A 26,509-nucleotide genomic window follows, 5' to 3' on the forward strand; every position below is an offset into this window, starting at 1 on the left:
TCTTTCCTTGTCTGTCTCAATCTCTGTCTTTTTACCCATCTGTCTCTTTCCAGGTTGGTCTCTTTCCCCGACTGTATCTGTCTCTTTTGCTGTCTCTTTCTCTCTCTTTCACTATCTCTTTCATTGTCTCTGTCTCTTTCCCTGTCTCTTTCCCCATCTGTCTCTTTCCCTTCTGTCTCTTTCCTATTCTGTCGCTTTCCCCATCTGTTTTCCCCATCTGTCTTTGGCTGTCTCTTTTGCTGTCTTTCTCTTTCCCTGTCTGCTTGTCTCTTTCCTTGTTGGTCTCTATCTCTGTTTCTTTCCCCGTCTGTCTCTTTCCAGGTCTGTCTCTTTCCCCGTCTGATTCTTTCCCCATCTTTCTTTGTCTCGCTGTCTCTTTTACTGTCTGTCTCTTTCCCTGTCTGCTTGTCTCTTTTCTTGTCTGTCTCAATCTCTCTCTCTTTCCCCGTCTGTCTCTTTCCATGTCTGTATCTTTCCCCTACTGTCTCTTTCCCCAACTGTTTCTTTCCCCATCTGTCTCTTTCCCTATCTGTCTCTTTCTCCATCTGTCTCTTTCCCCGTCTGTCTCTTTCCTTGTCTGTCTCAATCTCTCTGTCTCTTTCCAGGTCTGTCTCTTTCCAGGTCTGTCTCTTTCCAGGTCTGTATCTTTCCCTGACTGTCTCTTTCCCTGACTGTCTCTTTCCCTGACTGTCTCTTTCCCTGACTGTATCTTTCCCTGTCTGTCTCTCTCTCTGTCTCTTTGCCTGTCTGTCTCTTTCCTTGTCAGTCGCTATCCATCTCCCCACTGATATCATATTACCTCACACATATGCTTCTTATACTATGACTGTCCTTTGTTGCCTATAACAACCAATCACAGCTTCTATTAATGAACTGTAGCGCCTAGCTCCATTGTCTTTAATGCAGGCAGGTTTTTTGGAAAGTAACTGTAAAGTGCGGGGTTAAATTTTCCCGTCAAAACATAGTTTACGACATTCTCTGGGTCATATGAGGCGTTTGTGCAAAATTTCGTGATTGTAAATACGACGGTGCCGTTTCCTTTAGCGGACATACACACATACACACACACATACACTCAGATTTATATATTAGATAATGATGTTGCTTTCATGCAGTTCAACCTCCTAAGTTTCCCTTCAGCCTACATGTTGATTCTTTGCTGTCATCCTGCATATTATCCCTTTGTGCTGTACATGGCTATTTATTAGTGATGTGTTGTTTGCGACTGATGCAACACAAAGAGCCGACTCTGCTGTGAACGAATGTAGCCGACACCCTAATAAAAGCCACTAAATTGTCCTACTGGCTCTCACTAGGTGTAAAATTACGCTGTTCGGCGAATGAAATCCCATCCACCTGAACAACACTTTGCTTCCTCAGCAAAAGTCTATGACTTTTCATTTTTGCTGTCCACATACAGCTTTTTTTCTAGCTGCGTTTTTGACATCTTAAAAAAAATGAACATGTTCATTAATTCTTGCGTTTTTACCATAGACATTGCATTAGAAAAACGCAGGAACAAAAATGCGACCAAAACCGCACAAAAGCGCTGCATCTTTGTGGTCACAAAAAAAGGCAACGTGTGCACATAGCCTTAAAGTGTGACAGGATGTCTGCGGTCATCCTTATTATCTAGGAATGTCTGTGGATAACACTTTAGTGGTACAGCCCATACAATTTGATCATGCAGGAACCTCTTTTGACCGAGATGATGTCCCTCTTGAGAGAACACAAAGGCTTGTAATTCCCAGTTTGTCGCCATGAGGTCACATAACCTAACTGAAGAAAAGTATACCAGGAATTGCCAGATAGAAAGGATAAATGAAATAAGATATTAACAGAATTATGTATGATCATGTAATTTTACCAAATGGGTTTACTTTTACTGCACGTTTATAAGATTCTGTGTACACTATAGGTCTTCACAAACCACTAGCAATAATACAATAGTTCAGATTTCCTGAGCTGTATAGGGGTAGTGGTCAAACGTAGCCATTCTCTGATATCACTTCCTAGTCTACAGCTATAGGCTGAAGCTTCATCTCCCGGACTTCCTACTCCTCAAGCCCCGTGCTTATAGCCACAATGGCAAAGAAAGCTTTTATTATCACTAGTTACTACCAGAAACATTCAACTGTTTTGTCATTTTCTGTGACTTTCAGGATTTGAAAATCCAGAGCAAAATAATTAAAAAAAAAAAAATTGAAAAAAATCATAAATTGCTCACGGCTCACAAATCTAACTTCATATGAATATTATGGGTCAGAAGCTTATTTTTAAGATTGGTGCTTTTTAATCTAATCTATAAATTGAGTATTGATAAATACAGTCTGGAAAAATCACCAATATTCATGACTTTGTCTGGCATGTACAATATTGTAATATTTTCTTTTTTTTTTTTTTTTTAAACATAAAGGCATTGCCACTACACTGATGAAGTTCATGTTAGATCTCTAGTGAATCTGAAAGTTTTACTTTTGTATCCAACTTATGTTAGAAGGGGAATGACAAGCTGAACGGGCGTATATTAATTATCCTTTTAAACAGGCTTTAAATCTTACATCTTAACATTTTATAGATCCCTTGACAGACTATTTCCTCCCAAGTAAACCATGCAAAATGTATGCCAGCTTGATGTGTAGCCACCATAAGAAATGAAATGTAATATCTAACCAGCCATTACCCGATACTAAATTTCTCACTAGAAGTATGTGTCTGTATGTGTGTGTTAAGAAGTCAAGATCAAGAATAATATATTATTCAAGTATGTCGGAAGTGGTATAATCACAACTCCATGTATTATTAAAGGATGTAATAAGCCTTCTACCCGGTCTACCCAACAAAAGCAAAGTTCACATTTATTTTGTATGACTCTTCTGTATGTGTATACCACTATACACACCCTGGTTGGGAATGTCTGAATGTAAGCCCTATTATTAGTATCACTGGCGGACACAGACAGAAAAAGGCCCCTGTGCAAGAACAATATATGGGCCCTTCCCAATCCAATAACGCATCAAAATAAAAAATTCCACCTGCCTTGGAAGTAGAAATGGTCCCTCTGACTTCTTGGGCCACTGAGCAGCTGCACAGGTTGCACCAATGATACTGTATGTCCGCCCCTGTTTAGTATTGCATAATAAAGTTTAGAGTACACTGCAATTGGCAGTCATACAATTATTCTAAAAGAGTCTCTAGAGTTTCTTATCTCTTAGAAAACAGTTAACTGGTGCCCTATCTTTTCTCTAAGTAGGGGCGTAATTGACAACCACCGATAGCAATGAAAAATAATGCATAACATTTCTGTTCACATTATGTAGATATTGATCTTATACTTTTGTTACAAACAATTGTATAGAATTTACAATATTATAAATTCCAGTTCTTACACCACAAAAGCCACCAAAACAACATACCTATCCTAATATGTGTACATTCACAGACTGAGGTTGGGTTCTTGTCTTACTGCATTGTATACAGCACCAGATTTTTCATACTTTGTTCTTCTTGAGCCTTGATGATCAGCTCAGCACTTTTGTTCCTTCATGTCAGTGATCAGTAGGAGCCTCATGACTCCCTCCAAAGATCAAGAATTCTGACATGAGGCTCTTATATATACAGTATATATATAAAGTTTAATTTCTCGTTAAAGAAGATCTGTCACCAAATTTTACAATGCAAACCAAACCCTTTAATAAATAGATCTCCTAAACCTGATATACCTACTTTAAAAATCCAGATCTAGATGGCGTATAATTGTCACATTAGAATGATTATTTTAGTCCAGTTAAACAGTAAGAGAGCTGTCACGGCAGAGAAAAGAGGCTGTACCACCAGTATAGGACAACACACAGGAAGGGGGAAGGCATGCCTTATAGCTAGGGAAAAGGGGAAGTAGTGACCCCTGACAACAATCTCCAGCTGGTCCCTGGGGTCCGTCACCACTCTAGATAGGTTCCTCACCTATGTGCCAAGCCGGATACCTGACCCTAGTTATCCCTAGTGCTGGGTCCTAAATGGGGAACAGGTGGGATGAGCTCTTCGTTAATCCTACTAAAGGCTAAAGAAAGGCACAAGAAAACAACACAGGCGAAATACGACTGCAATCACCAGAGCCCTGACAGATAGAAGGAGACAAACACTCTAAGCAGCATCGACGACAGAAGTCTCAGATGCACCAGAAGATGACCTCTACAGAGCTCAGCAAGGAGCAAACTATAAACTGTAACTAAACCACCCCAGGGTGAGGTTAATAAAGGAAGTCAGAAGCTTGGCAACTGAGAGAAAAAACTGACAGTTTCCCAGGGTCATAGAGTTCGCAGCTGCAGAAACAGGGAACTGTCAGATAACAAAATGTGCTGCCAATATCTGGGTTTTTCTAACACTCGCTGCCACTGGTTTGTCAGCCCACCGCGACACGTCCGTGACAGACCATGACACATCCATGACAAAAGTTTATGTGTCCAAGTGTATTCAATCTCCTTCCACACAGCCTGACTGACAACTGCTGCTTATACTTAGCAGTGTGAGTTTTCAGCAGCAGGAAGGAGGGACAGTTAGAATCTGTCAATCCAACTACAGTATATCACAAAAGTAAGTACATCTCTAACTTTTTTTAAATATTCTATTATATCTTTTCATGGGGACAAGACTGAAGATGTGACACTTTGATACAATGTAAAGTACTCGGTGTACAGCTTGTATAACTGTGTACATTTTTTTGTGCCCTCTAAATAACTCAATGTCTAAATTACTGGCAACAAAAACGAGTACACCTTAAGTAAAAATGGACAAATTGTACCCAAAGTGTCAATATTTTGGCCACCATTATTTTCAAGCACGGCCTTACAACTTGGATATGGAGTTCACTAGAGCTTCACAGGAGCCATTGGAATTCTCTTCCACTGCTTTATGATGACATCACGAAGCTGGTGGATGCTAGAGACCTTGCCCTCCTCCACCTTCCGCTTGAGGATGGCCCGAAGATGGTCAATAGGGTTTAAGTTTGGAGACATGCTTGGCCAGTCCAGCACCTTTACCCTCAGTTTCTGTAGCAATGCAGTGGTCATCTTGGAGGTGTGTTTAGGGTCGTTACTATGTTGCCCAGTTTCTGCTACAGTCACAGTACATTTGGGCATTCCTGGTTTCCTCAATGAGCTGTAGATCCTCACAGCCGGTAGCACTCATGCAGCTCCGAACCATAACACTCTTACCACCCTGCTTGACTGTAAGCAAGACACACTTGTTTTGTACTCCTCACCTGGTTGCCACCACACACGCTTAACAAAATTTTAAATCAATAGGTTTATCTTGGTCTCATCAGACCCCATGACATGGTTCCAGTAATCCATGTCCTTAGTCTGCTTGTCTTCAGCAAACTGTTTGTGTGCTTTCTTGCGCATCATCTGTAGAAGAGGCATCCTTCTGGGGTGACAATCATGTAGACCAATTTGATACATATGGTCTGAGCACTGACAGGTTGATTCCACGCCTCTTTAACCTCTGCAGGAACGCTGGCAGCACTCATATATGTATTTTGAAAAGACAACCTCTGGATATGATGCTGCACACTTGCACTCAGCTTCTTTGGTCAACCTTGGCAAATCATGTTCTGAGTGGAAACTTTTGTTAAACTGCTGTATGGTCTTGGCCACCGTGCTGCCGCTCATTTTCAGGGTGTTTGCAATCTTCTTATAGCCTAGGCCATTCTACTACAGAGCAACAATTCTTTTTTTCAGATCCGCAGAGATTTGTTTACCATTAGGTGCCATGTTGAACTTCCAGTGACTAGTATGAGAGAGTGTATGAGCAATAACACCACATTTAACACATCTGCTCCCCATTCACCATAACGCCTTCTAACAATAATGAGTTACGTGACACCGGGGAGGGAAAATGGCTAATTGGGCACAATTTGGCCATTTTCACTTAAGGGTGTACTCACTTTTGTTACCACTGGTTTAGACATTAATGGCTGTGTTGAGTTATTTAGAGGGCACACCAAATTTACACTGTTATACAAGCTGTACACTGACTAGTTTACATTGCATGAAAGTCATATCTTCAGTGATGTCCTATGAAAAGATATAAAATATTTACAAAAATGTGAGGGGTGTACTCACTTTTATTATATACTGTATGTAGGCAGAGATTGAGCATGCATTTTTAAAAAAGATTATACAGTCATTCTGTTATCTTCACAGTTTGCTCATGATCAGGTCTTTCAGAACTATCCAATATATGCAGCTTATTTGGTATCCTCACAAATTAAATGTATAATAAACATATACTGATATTGCAGGACAGTGAGGAATCTTGTAAAACATTTTTTATTATTTATTTCCTTTGTTTATACAAAGGTTATCTCTTACAGGTTAAATGCTAGTGTATAAAGTGACTTCAAAAGTATTCATCTCCCGTAAACATTTCCACATTTTTTCATGTTACGCTCACAAACTTAAATGTATTGTATATGGATTTTTATGTAATATACCAACACCAATTAGCAAGTATTTGTGAAGTATAAAGGAAATGTATAAAGTATAAAGAAAAATACATGGTTGTCTAAATATTTTATAAAATATAAATCTTAAAAATGTGACATGCATTTGTATTCAGCCCCCCTTTGTCGGACCATCTTTCGCTGCAAGTATTTTGGGGTAATTTGCCCATCTAAATGCTGACATTTTTGCCCATTATTGTTTGCAAAATAGCACTAGCTCAGTGAGATTGTATGGAGAGCGTCTGTGAACAGCAATTTTCAAGTCTTGCCAAAAATTATCAATGGGAGTTTGGTCTGGTCTTTGACTGGGCCATTCAAATACATTAATATGCTTTGATCTACACCATTCCATTGTAGATAGAGCAGTATCCTGCTGAAAGGTGAACCTATGTCACTGTTTCAAGTCTTTTGTAGACTCTAATACATTTTCCTCCTGGATTGGACTGTATTTAGCTTCATCCATCTTCCCATCAACTGAGAAGCTTCCCTGACCTTGTTGAAGAAAAGCTTCACCACGGCATGATGCAATCACCACCATGTTTGACGGTGGGGATGATGTTTTCAGGGTGATGTGCAGTGTTAGCTTTCTGACACATATAGTGTTTTGCATTAAACCCCAAAAGTTCTACTGTCATCTAACCAGAGCACCTTCTTTCTTCTTCTAGTTGTGTCTCCTACCTGGTTTTTCGCAAACTGCAAACAGAACTTCTTATAGTTTGCTTTCAAAAATGACTTTCCTCTTGACACTCTTCCATAAAGGACAGATTTGTGGGGTATATGACAAATAGTTCTCCAGTGGATAGATTCTCCCACCTAAGCTGTGGATCTCTGCATCTCCTCCAGAATAACAATGGAACTCTTGGCTGCTTCTCTCATTAGTGCTTTCCTTGCCTGGGCTGTCAGTTTAAGCAGATGGACATATAATAGTAGGTTTGTAGTTGTGCCTTACTCCTACTATTATTGAATGATGGATTGAACAGTGCTCCCTAAACTGTTAAGAGCTTGAGCTATTTTTTCTCCATATCCTTGACTTGTCTTGTGTGTTACTTGGTTTTAATGATACAGTTTGATCCCTAATGTTCTAAAAAATGGACTTCAAAGAACAGCTGTAGCTATACTGACAATCATTTACACACAGGTGTATTAAATTTACTTACTAAGTGACTTCTGAAGGTAATTGGTCCCTCAGGATTTTATTTAGGGGTGTGAAATTACAGGGGACTGAATACAAATGCAGTCACGATTTTCAGATTTGTATTTTGAAAATATTTAGAAAAGCATCTATCATTTCCTTTCCACTTCACAAATTCTTACTACTTAATATTGGTATGTGACATAAAATCCCAATAAAGTACATGTGAGTTTGTGGGTGTTATATGAAAAAATGGGGAAAAGTTCACAAAGTATGAATACTTTTACAAGGCATTTCCAAATAAGTGTCATACAGTTTAAGTGCTGATAAATACATGCACTCAATATCTGCAGAAAGTTTAACTTGTACTGTATTTCAGAGTGGCGAGATAGCAAACAAAAAATAAGGACCCCTTGTCCTAAAGGGATTAGAGCATTCAGTTCTGGTAACCTTCTGACAAGAGACAAAAATAATTTGAAAACATTTTCACTGATTAGATTTTGGCCCTGTAATGACATCTATTTGCTGGAAAAAAAATCCATTGTTATTTGACGGTTCACTACTAGAGATGAGCGGACCCGTGGAAGTTCGGGCTGTTTAGGGGTTCAGCAGACTTTCCGAACCCCATTGGACATCACTGATTGGGCAGTTCTGGTCTCTGCCCACATGCAGCCAGCCATAAAGAGAGCACTTCCCCTGGAAGGAGGGCAGGGTTTTTCCATTTTTTTGGTGGTCTCTACATCTATCATGCTATTGTTACCCCATTGACAGCCGATCAAACACTGCAAGCAACTCTCACTGGGTCGAGCACTGAGCATACCCAAGCACAGTGATGCTTGTTTGAGTAGTTTGCACATGTAAAGCATCCAAACTCCAAACTTGAACACCGATTTTTTTTTTGTAAAGTCCATGTTCGATATGAACACCGAACTTTAAAATTTGGGGTTCCCTCACCTCTATTTACAAGTAGGAGTTCTTTCTTATTTGTTGCAATCATCATGAGACATTCGTACCTAAAGTCTATCCTATATTCTTCTTGTATTTTCTCTTTCCTTTCTCTTCCATCAGTTGCATCCCTCTTTAAATGCCCCGCTATCACTTATTCCTGGATTATTAGCTTTTACCTTGTAATATTATCCTAATTATACAATGGGTTCATAACAAACTAAATATTTTAATTCCCTCTGCCCTTTGCATGCTGTTTTGCTCTTTTTCTTTTAGGATATCAATGTACTAACTTTCCTGTAATGCTGTTCTGTTTGTTCCTAACTTTTCCTGTCTAACAGCGGTCAAGCCCAGGGAATTCTGAATGAGTCGGATGATCCAGAGAAAGGCTGTGTAGCAGATAACAAGCCAACCTCTCGCCACTTCTACCCTGTTGCCCTGCTTCTTGTCAGCTCACACTTGTTGGTTGTGTGGCTAATCCTGAGTCTTGCGTTGCTATTAGCCAAATATCAATAATATGCACTTCTTCTGTTTCATTTATCAATAGCAATGTCCTTAGTTTGTAAATTATATCTGCAGTTCTTTGTACCTCAAAGTGTGTCCTTTGTAGCCTTGCCCATGTGTATTTTTCCATTAATTTGTCCATGTACATCTAGTATTGTATTCAGATTACTTTGTGATATTTGTTGAAATGACTGGAGGAAGAAAGTATAATTTATGTTCAATTGCCTCATCTAGATCATAAGGCTTATTATTTTTATTATTATTGATTTCTTCTGTTCCGTTTCACTTCAAAGCCTCAGTCTTGTACAATTTTGACCACAACTTTATTTTTTTGGCAAAGATCAATATACCGGAAGATAGCTTATGTACAAGGTTGATAAAAGTAGCCTGTTTTCTTAACTACTTAGTATATATCTTTGTCTCACACTTTTTATTATTTCATAATAGTATTTTTGTAGTCATGTGATCTAGTTTATTGTTTTATGGACACTTATGAAAACGTGTGTACAGGAAAAAATGTGATATAAGCCATATGGGACATTACAAGTTATTTTAAGCTATATGGACTATATAGTGGAGGAGAAAATCCCAGTGGCTTCATTTTAAAGAGCTGTATGTTGGACATATTCATTCCCAGAAGCAAAGCCTTTAGGGTAGGGAAAACCCCTATGGCATCCCAGACAGCAGGACTCCATTTTTTTTATCTGTTTAATTCTGTACAAAAATATTTTCTCATTATACGTCCAAATGAATTTGAGGCATAGAGGTATAGTAGGGCCATATAAATGTCTGTGGGTGTATTATTATATCTCCATGAAACTCACATTTTGTATGGAGCTGTCACATGGACATTCACATATTTAGCAATCAAGCCATTATAAAGGCACTTGTTCCTGATCAATGGCCTATGTAAACAAAATCAATTAGTCAACTAACAAGCAAAACGTGTAGACACTGATCAGATCATTGTAGGTAGCAGCACATTGCCCCAGGTAAGCAGGAGAGGTGCTGCTACCATTAGACATGCTGTATGGGGGCACAATAAAATAACCACTGTGGACAGAGCCATAAAAGAATAGTGATCGGCGTGTATATGGTAAATCGGAATTCATTTAAGAGCCAAAATATGCCTGCGTAAATGGGCATTTACCCTAACAAAATGGTATCAGGTTGTCAATTAAAGAAATCTCCTTCAATACACTTAAGGAGGCAAAAAAGCAGTCCATCTTTTTAGTGATGAACAATTTACTCTAATATTTAGATTTAAAGGGAATCTGTCAGCAGGATTTTGCTTTGTAATCTGAAGATAGCATACTGCAAGGGTTAAAACATAGAATTTAGGGATGCCTCTCTTGTCAAAGTCCGATCTGTGTTTGCTTTGTTTGTTTAATCAGCAGGACTACATTGCTCAGACTACAATGTCACGCGCACGGCAGTCCAGAATGCCCCCTCCTCTGATTAACACCTCCCTGTCAATGTGCTCTCTAAGCTCTGCTACATGGCTAAAACTAAAAATGCTGATTGTGTCTCAACTACTGCACCCAGTAATCTAAGTGATACATCATTGGATTCAGGATCTCTTTGCCTAATCATGCTGCTCTCAGATGAGGCAGCAAAAACCTGCTGACAGATTCCCTTTAAGAAATATGAATATGAATCTAAAAGATGGAATTTCCTATAGAAAGCAGTAATGATGGATCAACAAAAAATAAAAGTAGATGGATGCTAAAGGAATGCAAAACTATATAAGACAATATAGGGTTAGTTATTATACTTACAAAAATAACATAAAAAGAATTATAAACTTCCTTTCAGGTTTTTTAGCCGGATCAGATTTCATTGCATCTGTGCCACTTCAAGTTTATAAAAAAATGTCCTTGTTATTCAGTGCACAGGTGATTATTCCCGAGGGTGCCCATACATAGGTAACTGGACTGGCCAAATATCTAATGCACCTTCAACCCTCCCCCATCCCGATGCACTTGTCAAGTAAAGGAAGAATTGAACATTTGGATTTTAATGTGACCCATCCTTTGTTACCAAAGGAGATAAGCTGCTTCCAGAAAACACATGTATTAGTGGCTCGGTCGCACATGCAAATGATGGGAAGAATAAGAAGGCATGGATGCTACCTAATCAAGCCTTTCTCCACCAGCTATCAGTATTGTATGGTCACCTATATATGGCTGAAATCTTTGTGGCAGTAAAATTTAAAACAGATAAGATAGCAACTGTTTCTTTTTTTTTCTTTTCTAACATGTTTTTGCATCAAGTCATAGCTTTTCATAGTTTTAGTGTAGCATTTGACAGCTACCTGTACACATTCTTTCTATAGTGGTCCACATTAAAGGGAATCTGTCAGCAAGTTTTTGCAATGTAATCTGAGGGCTGCATGATGTAGGGGCTGAGACACGGATATCAGCAATGTGTCACTTATCAAGATGTGTGCTGTTTTTTCAATACAGTAAATGTTTTATCAGTAGTAGGTTATCACTACCCGGACTAGGTCTCACATGAGAACTAGTCCAACCATGACACCAACAGTGATTAGCAGCTGACGGTCACTTTCTTAACTCGGCTACACCTAAGAACTCTGACTGTGTCACAACTGTTGCACCTAGCAAACTAAGTGATACATTGATGGAATCAGGGCCCCTTTTCCTTCATTATGCTGCTCTTAGATTAGGCAGCAAAAACCTGATGACAGGTTCCCTTGTACTGTTAAATTTTGATAACATGTGTGGTGACAAGGCAGTATTCCACTTTTTCATTTCATCATGGGACATCCACACTGTGCTCTTCATCATAGCAGCTTGCCCTTTGTAATTAATGTACATTAAAGCCATGCATATTTTTTTATAATACATTTTGTTTCCCAACTTAAAGCATTCCATATATATGTAAATAAAACCTAAGGAATCTAAAGCCACCAGGTGCTTTACAGATTATTATATACAATACTGCACCAGTAATAATTCCCATGTTTATTCTGGATGAGAAGAGAGAGATTATATAACAGCCTGTTTACTTATAGTATTTTATTAGCATGCTATCGAATAATGGCCATGTCTAACCTTCTATTCATAAGAATTCATTACCCTAACGCCTCATATATAAGGCAAAGCCATGTGCAGAGAGACTGTATTTTGGGCACACTGACACTGTGAGTGCCATGGTATGGCATCTGTCCACAGCATTTTACTGTCCCCTTGAAGTATAAAAATTGTATGTTTCTAAATTAAATCAATGGCACACAAAGTATGGCTTCCTAGAGTAGTTTGGGTGCTATATTAATAATTTATATGACATTGATCATAAATATACTTAAAGAGGACCAACCACCAGGATTTTCCTATATAAACTAAAGCCAGCGCTATACAGGTGCTATCAAGCTGATTCTAAATATACCTTTACTTGTGAGATCAGATGTATAGTTTCTGAAATACAGGCAAGTAAAGTTTATGAAATGCACTGTTATTTGATGATAGGTGCTGCGGGATATCTAATATGTGGGACGGGTATTGCTAGTTATTCCCGCCCCTGTCTGCCTGCCTGTCCTTCCTCCTTCTGTTCTTCCTTCTTCCTTCCTTCCCCTGTAATAACAGAGACAGGGGCAGGAGGGACAGACAGACATCCAGGGGCGAGAATAACTAGGAAAACTCAACTCAACCATATTAGATATCCTGTAGCACCTATCAATCAAGTAACAGTGCATTTCACAAACTGTACTTGCCTGTATTTCAGAAACTATACATCCGATCTCATAACTAAAGGTATGTTTATATTTAGCATCCTAGCACCTGTATAGCACTAGCTTTAGTTTATATATGAAAATTCTGGTGGTTGGTCCTCTTTAACGCTCGTATCATTTTTTTGTCTTTAAATTACAGGTTACAAAGTGTAGAAAGCATTCATCAGGAACTAGCTCACATAAAAGTGATTGGTGATTTGATCTGCAATCAAATTCATTAATATGATAATTATTTCCATGAATATGGAAACTTAGCAGTTATTGTTACAGGAAACCATAGAGTTATAAAGTAAACTGTGGGAGAAAACATAAGAAAACCATACAAAATCTTATGTTTTTATGTTATGGCATAATATCTGTATTTTTAGCATCTTGCTATTTTAGACAGCATGACATAATGACCATGATTTTGTGATAGCCTTCCCACTACACCTTACACTTACCTGTCCACTCTGACTATGTAATGTAAAAAGGATAGCTTGCATATAACACTATTCCTACCACCAACCAAGCTGAGGCTGTTGTGCCGATCACAAAAAAGCCTAAGGGGCCCCATATACAATAAAGCAAAGTTTGGCTGATTGTTCAGCCTGCAGCTATCTTACTTGACTCCTTCAAACACAGGGGCACTTGCTCATGAGCATTCTTGTGTTCTCTATGAGAGAGCCACTGCTAAACTCCCCTGGCCGCAGCTTGCCGAGAAGAACAGGATCCAAAATTGGACATGACAGATCCTCATCTCTCCCAATATTGTGTGTTGGGAGAGAACTAGGAGATACCAATACACATTAGACTGTCAGCTAACCACCAAGATACCAGGTTCTGCCAACAATACTCTAATGTGTGTGAGATCTTTAAAGATCTTGAAAGGGGTTGCTTACTATTCTAACAACCCCATCTCAATCCAAATGTTTTCCCCTTTTAAAATAATAACACGTACTACCCTCCAGAGACGGCGCTCTTCCAGTAGTTTTGGCATGGTCTGTCCCAGGTGTGTGTAAAAGTGTTACGTTATCCAATCTCTGTGGCCAATAAGTGACAGCTTCACTGTCACCGCCTTCAGGCAAATTGATTATGTCCAAAGGAAGTAAGCGCTGTTGCTTTCTCACTTCCTTAGGGTGTATGTAAAACACCCAAACATGGCAAGAGTGAAGCAGCCGCTGACTGACCAGAGTGATCCATTAATATTATACTGATCCCGGAAGAGACAGTGCCAACACCGCATGAATGGCATCGGTACCGGAAGTGAAAATAAGTGTAATTATTTTAAAATTGGGAACATACGCATTGAGAAGAGGTTGTCTGAGTAGTAGACCCCTTTAAAAAGCAAACGGTTCAAATTAAAGCAGTATGTATAGATGTATTGTTATAAAGGCCCACTGATAGAAGCATTTTGTATGTTTCAATAAGGTGCCAGAAATTTTTCAAATCATCGGTTGTACGCTTTGAAAAGTTCAGCCTTGATGCAGCTTATTGTAAATACAAATCTTCTTGATGTCTTATCTTTTATATAAATGTAAAAGTTAAAATAGATTTGCCATGTGCTGTTCCAATTCTGCATTTTTTCCACGCTGCGATATTTCAGAAAAGAACAATCTTGTAATAGCTGCTGGGGATCGGGCTGCGGTGTGCAATAGTCTTACAGGTGGGTCCCTGGTGACTTCTCTCCGCCTGCAGACAGTGGTGACTGACAGGTTTCTGCCTTTATGCACACGTAGGCAGAGACCTGTAAACGGATGGAGAGAAGCTGCCAGGGACCGAGCAACATTGTGCACTAGTCATACAGGCAGGGTCACCGGTGGCTTCTCTCCACTTACTGACAGTGACTAATAGGTCTCTGCTCTTATACACTGCACACCTAGGCAGAGACTTGTCAAAGGGTGGTGAGAAGCTGCCATGGACCAAGCCGCGTTGTGCACTAGTCATACAGGCGGGGTCACCGGTGGATTCTCTCCACCTGCTGACAGTGACTGATAGGTCTCTGCTTTTATGCACACGTAGGCCGAGACTTGTCAACGGGTAGTGAGAAGCCACTGGGGACCCACCTGTATGACTAGTGCACAGCACAGCTTGGTCCCTGGCGGGTCAACCGCCACTTTTCTGATTGAAAGATTTCTGGCTGTGATCATACCCCCAGTGGCTGATACATAGGAAAGCCTGTATGAGCTGACATGTTTCCTTTAAGGTTTTCCCTAGTATATCAATTATGTCACTAACCTTTTCATTAAAATGAAGAGACATATCATTTCTCCTGAAATTCCTAAATATATTGACAGATGATATCTAGATATACATGTTGTCTTTTTAGGATCCATCAAGTACTGAAACTTTCAAGGGTACTCTAACAATGCAGTTGCTCATCTCTATAGGTATTCTCATGAAAAATATTCATATTTCTATAGAACTGAGATACATATTGCTCTTACAGCACAAAAAAAGTAGCTGCCACCACAAAGTAAAGAACAATGCACCTTAAGAAAGTCATAAAGGGCTAAGCATGTTCCTAGTCTTTCTCACTAGAATTTCAAGTGTCTGCCTGAAACATTTCCTTTCTTATGGTTTCCGCTCATCAAGCTAATTCTGCCTTGTTGCCAAAATGTCCACTGTGTATCACTTTTGTATGTTTGTTTCCTTTTACTTGTCTTTCTCCTTTGACTGCATCTGTGTAGGAAAGTGCAAACAATTTTTCTACTTTGTCAATATGCACTATTTCTTTGTAAAATATTTATTTATTTTCTAAGAAGAAAAAAAAATGAACTAGATAATCTTCAAAATGTATTATAAATAATAAATATAAATGATAGAAATAAGAAAAACTGAATTATATCAAATAATGGTTGAAATTTTATCTGCAAATCTATATGGCCAGATTCAATAAATGCCTTATTCTTTTGTGTGAGAAGTAGAGATTTAGACACTTAAGACTAGATAGATCTGGTTATGAATATTTTTTGATACTGTTTAAAGATTAATGACAAATTATAACTTGAACGTACTGAACAACAAGGTGCAATACCCAAAGACACTAACAAGATTAAAGTCATAGATGTATCAGAACTACTTGTAAGAATTATTTGTCGTAAAAGAAAAAATAATGATCTATAATGGACCAGTACTTACCCAACACCTCCAAAACCATCACAGCTTAGATAGGCAATTATAAGGAGCTTAGACAGACTAGGGTTCAAAATGCATAACATCCCGCACTCAGCAAAGTAATATTGTCCATATTTTGTCAGAAGTTAGGCTCCACTTGTGTCATCAAAATGAACATATTACATAATGAAGTTTATAAGCATTTTTGCTTTTTGTCCTCCTGGTAGATGTGGATGCTAGAACAAACTTTGAAAACCTTATAGTTTAGAGAAAGTCGAGAAAACCAAGTGAGAGAGAAAATAAATCAGCTATAAATTGCTTCCTTTTAGACGTTGCTAGCATGCCTAATAGAATCCATCACCAAACAAATGAATGGTATAGAATATGCCGTACCATTTATGACCACTACACAATGTCTGGCATGGTGGCAGTTCTGCATCGCCTTCAGTCAGCTGACCTGTAACGGTGCCAAGTGTTGGACCCCCACCAATTAGATATTGATGACCAACCTTGAGAGGTCAACAATATTAAAGTCCTGGAAATCCCCTTTAAACAGAGTATAGGTTAGCTTGGTTTTATGTAGATTACCAGACAATGAGGCCAAAAGTGGTTCAGATATTAAGTGCAAGTATGAGTATTTCTGAGGGCATTTTTTACATGTATCTGGCCTTTGGATTTAAATATGTAAGATGTATCATCACTTGTGAAAAAAATGTATAGTTGAAACCTTGTTATTTTTACTCAAAGACTGCAACACTGCAATGAATAAATAAAACTTATTTCTGTACATCCTGTCTTATGAAGTTGTGCTTTTTTTTCCTCTTCCCAGAGAAGGATGCCGCATAGAGAATGTGATGAAGAATATCAAATGCAGAAAGTATGCTTTCAACATCATACAGCTCCTGACATTCCCAAAGTACTACAGACCTCCAGAGGGGACATACGGAAAAACTAACAATTAAGAGATCCTATCTGTAGATTATGTCACAGAAATATACAGCGTGGACTAGTTAGCTGAGATAGAAAGTGTAACATTCCTCAGATGCAATCCAAGGATCTTAGGATTTAATGGAAATGTTAAAAGCCCACTTTCTATGCAGATCCACACATAATGGTGCTCTTAAGATTATCATATGTAAAAATACCACTTAAGAAATTAGTACTTTATTATACAAATGTCAGTATCGCAAATTAATCTTGACAACTTCCAAAGTACCTTATATTGTGGTTAATAAAAAAAGACAAAGCTATTACTAAAGATTATCTTAAAGACGTTATCCACTACGTTTACATATGTCTTCAATGTCTGATCAGCCGGGGTCTGACGCCCGGCGCCCCAGCCAATCACCTGTTCTCAGTCCCGGTGGCGACAGCAGGGAGCTGGAAATGCTGAATTCTGGAGCTGCTCCGTCTTCTGATAGCAGCCGCGGCCATTTACTGCACATCCGTCTCCCATTCCAATCAATAAGAGGAGAATGTGTAGTACCCATCCATGGCCACTATCAGTTGACAGGGCAGCTCCGGAACTGAGCATTTGCAGCTTCCACCTCCAGCACTGAAAACAGCTGTTCGGTGGGGGATGAGGGGTATTGGACACCGGCTGATCAAACATTGATGACCTATCCTAAGGATAGGCCATCAATGTAAAAGTAGTGGACCACCTCTTTAAGCTTGCATTTGCTTCTCTTTGAGGAATCTCAACTTCCTCAACTTGTGCTCATTGGATCTCAATGTTCAAGTTCTCCTCTGAATGTATTCAGTATGTGTAGAGTATTGTGGACGGACACAATGACCAAATGAGACACACACACAAAAAATATTTAAAATGTACATAATTATGTGTATTTATTTGTACATGTATTTGAGCCATGGTCTCAACTGGCTTTTGGTCAACAGATGGAGTCATTCTCATGTAGAGCTCTCATTCCTTTATGACTCGATGTTGTAACACATGAGGGACAACCTAACGTGAACCATAACGGCTTATCTGTATGAAGGTTTAAAATGGGACATGTGCACTTATCCTGTCACTGGCACATGCCTGCATAGACAATAACTTTACATTTGTTGCCAAAAATGTAAGAATACATTGAAGTATAATTGTGTTTTTTACTGTATTTTAGAGTTGATGTAGTGTTGAATCCAGTGAATTTTTTTCTTGCCTTTATACACTATAGCTAGCTGGTTTACGACTGATGGATAGGAAAGCTACTCCTGCTGGTATTGGAGTTATCTTCGCCACTTGTCAGATTCTGGCTGTGGTTTTTCATACAGTTTGTTTCTAGCCACGTTTTTTTTTTGTTTTATTTGTCGATAATAGTTTCTGTATTTAGTAGTGGTTTATCTTTTATATCATTGGCTTATGTTCATGCACACATTATCTTCATGTCATAATTAAAGTGTTATTCTGTTTGAGTGTTCTGATTTTTGTCCATCCCGTGTTATGTTTCCCATGTATCTGTTGTTCACTGTACATCGTGTGTACGTTTTTCTATTTTAATTTAAATAAATATTTTTGCTGTTTTTGTTTCTTTCTTCGTCATTCTTCCATCAATCTAAGGAACATCATATAAATCATATCTATTTTTTATGTGGAAACCACCTCTTTCATCATATCCATAAGACTTTTATCGTCTCACTGGCTGTCTTACCATAAAAATAGAGGATTGGTTGTATTTGGGTAATTTTTTTATTTCCCAAAGCACAGAAATTTTTATGATGCTTCCCCATTCTCCATACTTAAAGGGAAGGTGCCACCCCCAAAAAAATTTCAACAGTTAAATATTAATACCTTAATTTTTTTGAAAAACAATTTAAACGTTTTGATACTTTCAAAATTTAAACACTGGGGGGAAAAGCTGCAGAAATTTGCATGAAAACCTATTGTCCTGTTAGCCTCCATTATGACTGCAGTAAATATGGTATGGATTTGCTCATATACTGTATGTGTGATATTGCCTCCTCTTCTGGATGCTTGCAAAAGGATAAGAGAGGATGAAATTTAGGATCACAGTGCAAAGCCATTTTGTTTGTGACTGCAAAGTGATATTGATAATAGTCCTATTTAGTATTGCAAAGTGATACTGAAACTTGGAAATCCGTGTCACAGAGGACGTCTGATTCTTTTAGTTGGTGCTGTTCACTGTATCATATGCTGGGGTTAGTAGTATGTATCACGTGCTGTCTTTAGATAAACTAAGTGTAACATGCTAGGATTACACACAGGACTCATGATGGGGTTAGATACACAGTATTTAATGTAAGTAATGTGTGACATCGCTCTGTCCACTTCTATATGAGTAGTAGTGCAATTAGTGACCCCTCTCTGTGCACTTCTATGGGAGCAGTAGTGTAATGTCATGAACATTAGCTGCTGTTTCTGGGTTGTATTACAGATGGTGGGCATTAGATACATGACTCTGGGCATATCACACATAATCGGTGTTAGATACTTGGCTCTGGGGGGTATCACACATCATTGGTATTAGTTACATGGTTCTGCAGATATTACACATGAATCAAATTGGATACATGGCTGTGGGTGTATCACAGATCATGGCCATTAGATTCATGGCTCTGGGGATATTACAGATGGTGGGCATTAGATGCATGGCTCTGGGCGTATCAAACATGATCGGCATTGGATACATGGCTCTGGGTATATCACAAATGATCAGTATTAGATACATGATTCTGGAGCATGTTATAGATGATTGGCATTAGATACATGGTCTGGGGTTATCACTCCTGTGATTGGCATTAGATACAAAGCTCTGGGGCGTATCACACATGATTGCCATTAGATACATAGCTCTGAACATAGCATGATTGGTATTAGATACATGGTCTGGGGCTTACCACATATGGTAGGCATTAGATATTCCCCAGAGCCGTGTATCACATGATGGGCATTAGATACACAGCTGTGCTATATCAGTGTAGCCTCCTGAAGAGCTTTATAGTGATATAGCAGGACTGGGTCAGCGTTCAGAGCACAGCCTGGTACTGCACTACTGGTCACCGCTCACCGCCGCCGCAGACCTCCGCTCTCCTCCTGTCACACTGGTGTCCCGGCTGCTCCTGTCACTACACACATTGAACACTGTGTGTGGTGTGGGGGAACGAGAAGTTCACAGAGTAGCTGCAGGCTTCACAAAAATATGAAGATTTGGAGCTCTGTATTGTAAAAAACAGCTGTTGTTTTACACTATGAAGCTAATCAGCATACCATTTCAGAATAATGATATGTAGAAACTCCTATAAAGATGGAATATTTTCAACGTTATGGTTCCGATTCAGCATTTGTTTTTATCTTGTACTGCTTTGGCAAATTTTAGTGCAAAAAGTTGCGTAGTTTGCAAAATGGCGCAAAACTAACACTAAGGTGTACTGGAAAATGACTTTTTAAAAAATTGCAATGCTGAATCGGGTGTAAACATCTGAATTAGCTAAGCTGTGGCCTCACAGCGGAAAGCAAAAAAAAAAAGCATTGAGCACATAAAAAAGACTTCAGAAAAAGCGCAAATAGACTTATGAAGTTGGGTGCAAACAAAAGAAAAGTGCAAAGGACACAAAAGTAGACCAAAACAGATGAAACAGCATTGAGGAATCAGAGCTATATGCATTCATGGCCAAAAGTGTTGGCAGCCTTGAAGTTATTCAAGAAAATTAAGTATTTTTCCACAAAATTATTGCAATTACACATTTATTTAATCGTATGAACGTATATCTTACCATCATATAAAAATAAACACCAGACAATAGACAGTGATTGAAAAATATCAAAAGGATAAAAATCAAATTTGAATATCAAGATTTTCTATATATGCAATTGCGTTATCATTTACAATATAGAAATCCTTCTTGTCACCATGGTAGGATCTCAGGGGGCACTCCTCAACAATGTGCTGGATAGTTTGGCGATCTGCTCCACAGTCACAGGTCGGAGAGTCATATTTTCCCCACTTATACATAAAATCTGCACAGACGCCAAAGTTTGTTCTGATACGATTTAGAGTAACCCATGTTTTCCTTGGTAGATTGAAGCCTGGTGGAGGGTTTTGTAAATTAGGGAACATTTGGGGATCACCTTCTACTACATTGACCCAAAGTTCTCGCCATTTCTCCTCTAAATTGAAGTTTTGTTCATGCAAGGTGATTGCAGTTCGGATGGGTGAATGTCTTGATTTCAATCGTTGTATTGTAACATCTCTGATATTTTGGTGTATTGGAAGTTTTTCATTATTCACTACTTTAGTGTACTCTTTAAGTAGGAGCTTATGTCTTCTTAGATTTGCGGGTGCGATATGACCCAGCACAGGTAACCAGTGACAGGTGTAGGTCTAATAGCACCAGATATTATACGCAAAGAGTTGTTCAGCTGAGTGTCAATTAAGTTTACATGACAGCTATTTAGCCATGCTGGAGCACAGTATTCTGCAGCAGAGTACACCAGGGCAAGAGTAGATGTTCTCAAAACAGATGTTGCCGAGCCCCATGAGGATCCACAAAGTTTCTGAATAATATTATTACGTGCTTTCAGTTTCTGTGCCAATTTATCCAGATGGGATTTAAAAGTTAGACTTCTATCAAGGGTTACACCTAAGTACTTAGGATTGAAATTGTGATTAACAGATTGGCCTTCAAATTGTACTTTAAGTTCAGTCTTGGCACTTGCATTGCACTTGGCACTTGCACTTGCAATTACACATATTTTGTCATACACATGATTATTTTCTTGTGTGTCTGTATAAGCCACACTAAGCATGGATAACAGAAAGAAGTTACAAGTCCAACTCCAGAGATCTTGATGTTCCTTTGTCCACAGTGCGCAAAAATCAAGAAATTTACAACTCATGGCACTATGGCTAATATGCCTGAACATGGACAGCAGAGAAAAATTGAAGGTTGCATTGCAGAATAGTTCAGATGGTGGATAAGTATCCCCAATCAATTTCAAAAGACATTCAAGCTGTCTTTCAGGCTCAGGGGGCACCAGTGTCAGTGCGAACTATCCGTCATTATTTCAGTCAAAACAAATGATAAGGCAGGAGACTCAGTAGGACCCCACTGCTGACTCAGAGACATAAAAAATCTAGACTGCAGTTCGTGAAATAAAAAATTGAGTAAGCTAAAATCCTTATGGGTAAACATCTTGTGGACAGATGAGACCAAGGTAGAGCTTTTTGGTAAAGCACATAATTCCACTGTTTATCGCAAACAGAACGGGGCCTATAAAGAAAAGAACACAATACCTACAGTCAAATATGGTGGAGGTTCAAATATGTTTTAGTGTTGATTTGCTTCCTCTGGCACTTGGTGCCTTGACTGTGTGCAAGGCATTATGAAATTTGAAGATTACTAAGAGATTTTCAGTCGCAATGTAGTGTCCAGTGTCAGAAAGCTGGGTTTCTATCCTAGATCATGGGTTTTCCAGTAGGACAAAGACCCCAAACATACATCAAGAAGCATCCAAAAATGTTTGGAAAGAAAGTGCTGGAGAGTTCTGAAGTGGCCAGCATTGAATCTAGATCTAAATCCCTTTGAACACTACACCTGTGGAGAGATCTTAAAATTGCTGTTGGGAGAAGGCACCCTTCAAATATGAGAGACTTGGAGCAGTTTGCAAAGGAAAAGTGGTCTAAAATTCCAATTGAGAGGTGTAAGCAACTTGTTGATGGTTACAGGAAGTAATTGATTGCAGTTATTTATTCCAAAGGATGTGCAAGCAAATATTAAGCCGAGGGTGTCAACAATTTTGTTCAGCCCATTTTTGGAGTTTTGTGTGAAATTATGTCCAATTAGTCTTGTCTTTTATTCTCAGTATTTTGTATTGTACCAATGCACACAAAGGAAATAAACAGGTGAATAACAAAACATGGGTAATTAAAATAATTTTCTTGGAGAAATACTTCATTTTCTGGAACAATTTCACGGGTGTCAACACTTTTGACCATGACTTTATATACATACACATAGATAAAATCTTTGTAATATGGTACCACACAGTTGTTCAATGATTTTATGGAATATTTGAATGACAATATGAAGTTCACTAGTAACTTGCAACAGACTCCATTGAATTGTTAGATGTACCAAATGAAATCTGCGATGGCGCCATTCATAAAAGGGGTATTGAAAACTTACAGCTACAAATTCCCTTATGAGATATGATAACCATCATCCATTTCATATAAAAAGATCTTTACCAAATTGCCAATTTCTACATTTACACCGCATTAATAGTACTGATGATATTTTTTTACAACAGGCACATGATTTAAGTGATTGACCAATAGAATGGGGTTATCCATGCGACAATATTAAAAGCAGTATTTCCGAGAGCATACCACCAGGATCGCAATAAATTAATACAATATCAAAATAAAAAAAGAAAGACAAAAGATTTGTATTATTATTTCATTATAATCTCATTAGTAATATTATTCAATCTATTATTGAAAAGAATTGGTGTATTATTGAAAGTGATCCTCTTTTGTCGGTCATTGCCAACACACATCCATTCAAAATGTTTAGAAGAAGTAGAAATTTATGAGATACTTTTGTTCATGGGACAATGACACAAAAAATCAAAATGATTGGTTAAGTAAAAGTGTACAGAATGGGAAATATACAGTATGTGTATACACTGCAACTACTGCAAATATATGCATTGCGGTAATCAAATAAAATTATGCGGTTATGTTCACAATGTTAATCATTTTTTTACTTGCCAAAATAAATATATCATTTATGCAGTTATCTGAGATTGTGGTAAATTTTACATAGGGAACACTATTTGTCCCCTATAGAGTGTGTCCACCCATATCCTGTCCACTGTCATTAACTTTAGAACGGCGGCAGCTATAGGCATAGAAGTGGTGTCTAGGTATAGTAAAGTACCCATGTGCTATGCAATGAAACCACCTATAGCGCCACCTGGTGGAAAACAACGGAGTTAGCATTTTGATCTCGAAAACAGAACGCGATAGAGAAAAAAAGTGAATTACATAGTTGCAGGGCATCATCAATTCAATATGAATCGTCACCTTGCATACAGAAATGCTATGATTAGAACGTGTAAAACTCACAAGGCTGCGGACATGACGCGATACCTCATGGAGACCCTCCTACAAGTCATTGGGTATGGTGGCTGTGTAGAGTGGCCTCCACGCTCACCTGACCTGAACCCACTGGACTTCTTTCTGTGAGGTCACATCAAACAGCAGGTATATGCGACCCCTCCACCAACATTGCAGGATCTACAACGACGTATCACAGATGCTTGTGCAAACGTATCACCTACCATATTGCACAACGTGCAGCAAGATACAGTATGCTGTCCAGAGTCCAGATGTGCATTGCAGCTGATGTTGGCCACTTTGAGCATCAAAGTTAAATGAGCGCCATATGCGTGACCAGCATTCAATGTTTTGGGGGGGGGGGTCATGGGTTTCATATCATAGCATTTCTGTATGCAAGGTGTCGATTCGTATTGAATTGATGATGCCCTTCAAGTTTTTAATTCACTTTTTTTTTCTATCTCGTTTTGCTTTCGAGATAAAAATGCTAACTCCGTGTTTTCCACCAGGTGGCGCTATAGGTGGTTTCATTGCGTAGCGCATGGCTACTTTACAATACCTAGACACCACTTCTATGCCTATAGCTGCCGCCGTTCTCAAGTTAATGGCAGTGGACAGGATATGGGTGGACACACTGTATAAATGCTTTACGGATCTACCAGACTCATCACACATAGGAGACTTGAGCATCATGGCAATCCCAATTTCATGTGGTTTTTAGGCTTGTGGTCTGAACCAGTACCAACAATGGGTGGGGATCGCCATAATTTGTTACCTAGAAAAGAGATCTCATTTATTTACAAAACAAAGGTATTTGGACCTATAGGGTTAAATGATTGCCATGATTTAAGTGTACTTCTTTCTTTTTACTATGCTTATCACCTGACAATACATAGGTTTCATGTTAGTAAATATGCTTTTTATGTTTAACATGTTTATTATATGTTTTAATTCTTTGTAATTATTTAGTTTGTTTCTTTTTTTCCATTTATCTTTCTTTTTAATTTCTGCACATGACATTGGGTGTGGAATATAAAAGAGAATGCATTTTGCATTGTAGTTAGCTAGAAGAAGCGTAGTTTACGTGAAATAGCTATGTCTCCTCTCCTCATGATAAGACCACAATAAGGTGTTGTTTTTTTCATACACCAGTGGTGAAAATGATCTCTAATGCAAAGTAACTGTTGTCCCTGTTCACTAATGTCTCTGATTGGCTGCTGCTGGAGCACAGCCCCACCCTCAGAGACAGCATCTGTGATTACACTGTCTGTGTCCTTATACTAGTGATAAATAAATAAATAAAACAATTGGCGTAGGGTCCCCTTGTATTGATACCAGCACAGATAATGCCCCAGTCTTATCTTGGCTGTGTATCAAAATAAGAGGAAGCACATGCAGCTTTTAAAAAAAAAATGTAAAAGAATAAATAATTTAAAAAAAACAGCATGCAGTCTCCCCCCAATTTTGAAACCCAGCCAAGATAAAGCCCGACACTGGGGGCTGGTATTCTCAGGCTGGGGAGACCCATGCTTATTGGCCCCACAGTCTAAAAATGGCAGCCTGCAGACACCCAGGATTTGCGCATCCATTAGATGTGAAAATCCTGGCACTTTACCCAGCTCATCCCGATTGCTCTGGTGCGGTGGCAAATGGGGTAATAAGAGGTTAATGGCAGCCCACAGCTGCCACTAAGACCTAGATTAGTAATGGGAGGCATCTATGAGACTCCCTCCCTATTACTAATCTGTAAGTGAAAGTAAATTAACACAAACACCGAAAAATCCTTTATTTGAAATAAAAGACAAAAAAGCACCCTTGTTCACCCCTTTATTAACCCCAAACACTCCTGCAGGTCCAATATAATCCACTTGAGGTCCCATGATGATTCCAGCTCTGCTACATTACTGAAGTAACAGTGTGCGATCATGGAACATGACCACCTGCTGTGAGATTCAGGCAGAGACTGAGCTATGATGATTGGTGACGTCACTCAGGTTAGTTGCGGTCACAGCTGGAGGTTCCCATGGCTCTCCACCTGTGATTGCAGGTAACCTGACCTCATTACCGCAATGAACTCTCAATGAGTTCACAGACCTGCATCTCTTGATAGAAAACTGCAGGTCTTTTTGCCACAAGATGCAGATTTGGTACTGAAATGTTTTCATCATAGTGCTGCACCCAATCTACATATCCTGGCAAAAAATAGCATCACAGCCACATGTGGTATGATGCGGTATTGATGCATTTTTTTGTTAGATGTAGATTAGGTGCAGGAATATTGTGTAGAAATTTCAGCACCAAATCTGCATCTCTTGACAAAAAATGCACAAAAATGGTTTTGACTCCATTTCGGTGCAGTTTTCTTCCAGGAGGTGTGAATTTGGTGCTGAAATCTGGTGCAGATATTACACGCATCACTACCGCATCATGCTGCATGCAATAGTGATGAATTTTTTTGCCAGGAGGTGTAGATTGGGTGCAAGAATGTGGTGTAAAAC

General features: G+C 38.8%; 1 protein-coding gene across 5 annotated transcripts in view; it reads left to right on the top strand.

Moving 5' to 3' along the window:
• INPP4B (inositol polyphosphate-4-phosphatase type II B) overlaps window positions 1–18,453 on the top strand; it is a 1,087,411-nt gene extending 1,068,958 nt beyond the window's left edge. For 3 of the 5 annotated variants that reach the window (XM_075348236.1, XM_075348253.1, XM_075348258.1), the window contains one exon: window positions 8,921–12,436. In XM_075348236.1, the coding sequence (XP_075204351.1) occupies window positions 8,921–9,095 (175 nt within the window). In that variant the 3' untranslated portion in view covers window positions 9,096–12,436. Of the gene's footprint in view, window positions 1–8,920; window positions 12,437–16,759 lie in introns of those variants that run through there. The other 2 variants (XM_075348265.1, XM_075348245.1) reach the window with 2 other exon arrangements.
• Window positions 18,454–26,509: the final 8,056 nt, after the last annotated feature.

Source organism: Anomaloglossus baeobatrachus, chromosome 1 (assembly GCF_048569485.1).
Source record: "Anomaloglossus baeobatrachus isolate aAnoBae1 chromosome 1, aAnoBae1.hap1, whole genome shotgun sequence".
NCBI lineage: Eukaryota > Metazoa > Chordata > Amphibia > Anura > Aromobatidae > Anomaloglossus > Anomaloglossus baeobatrachus.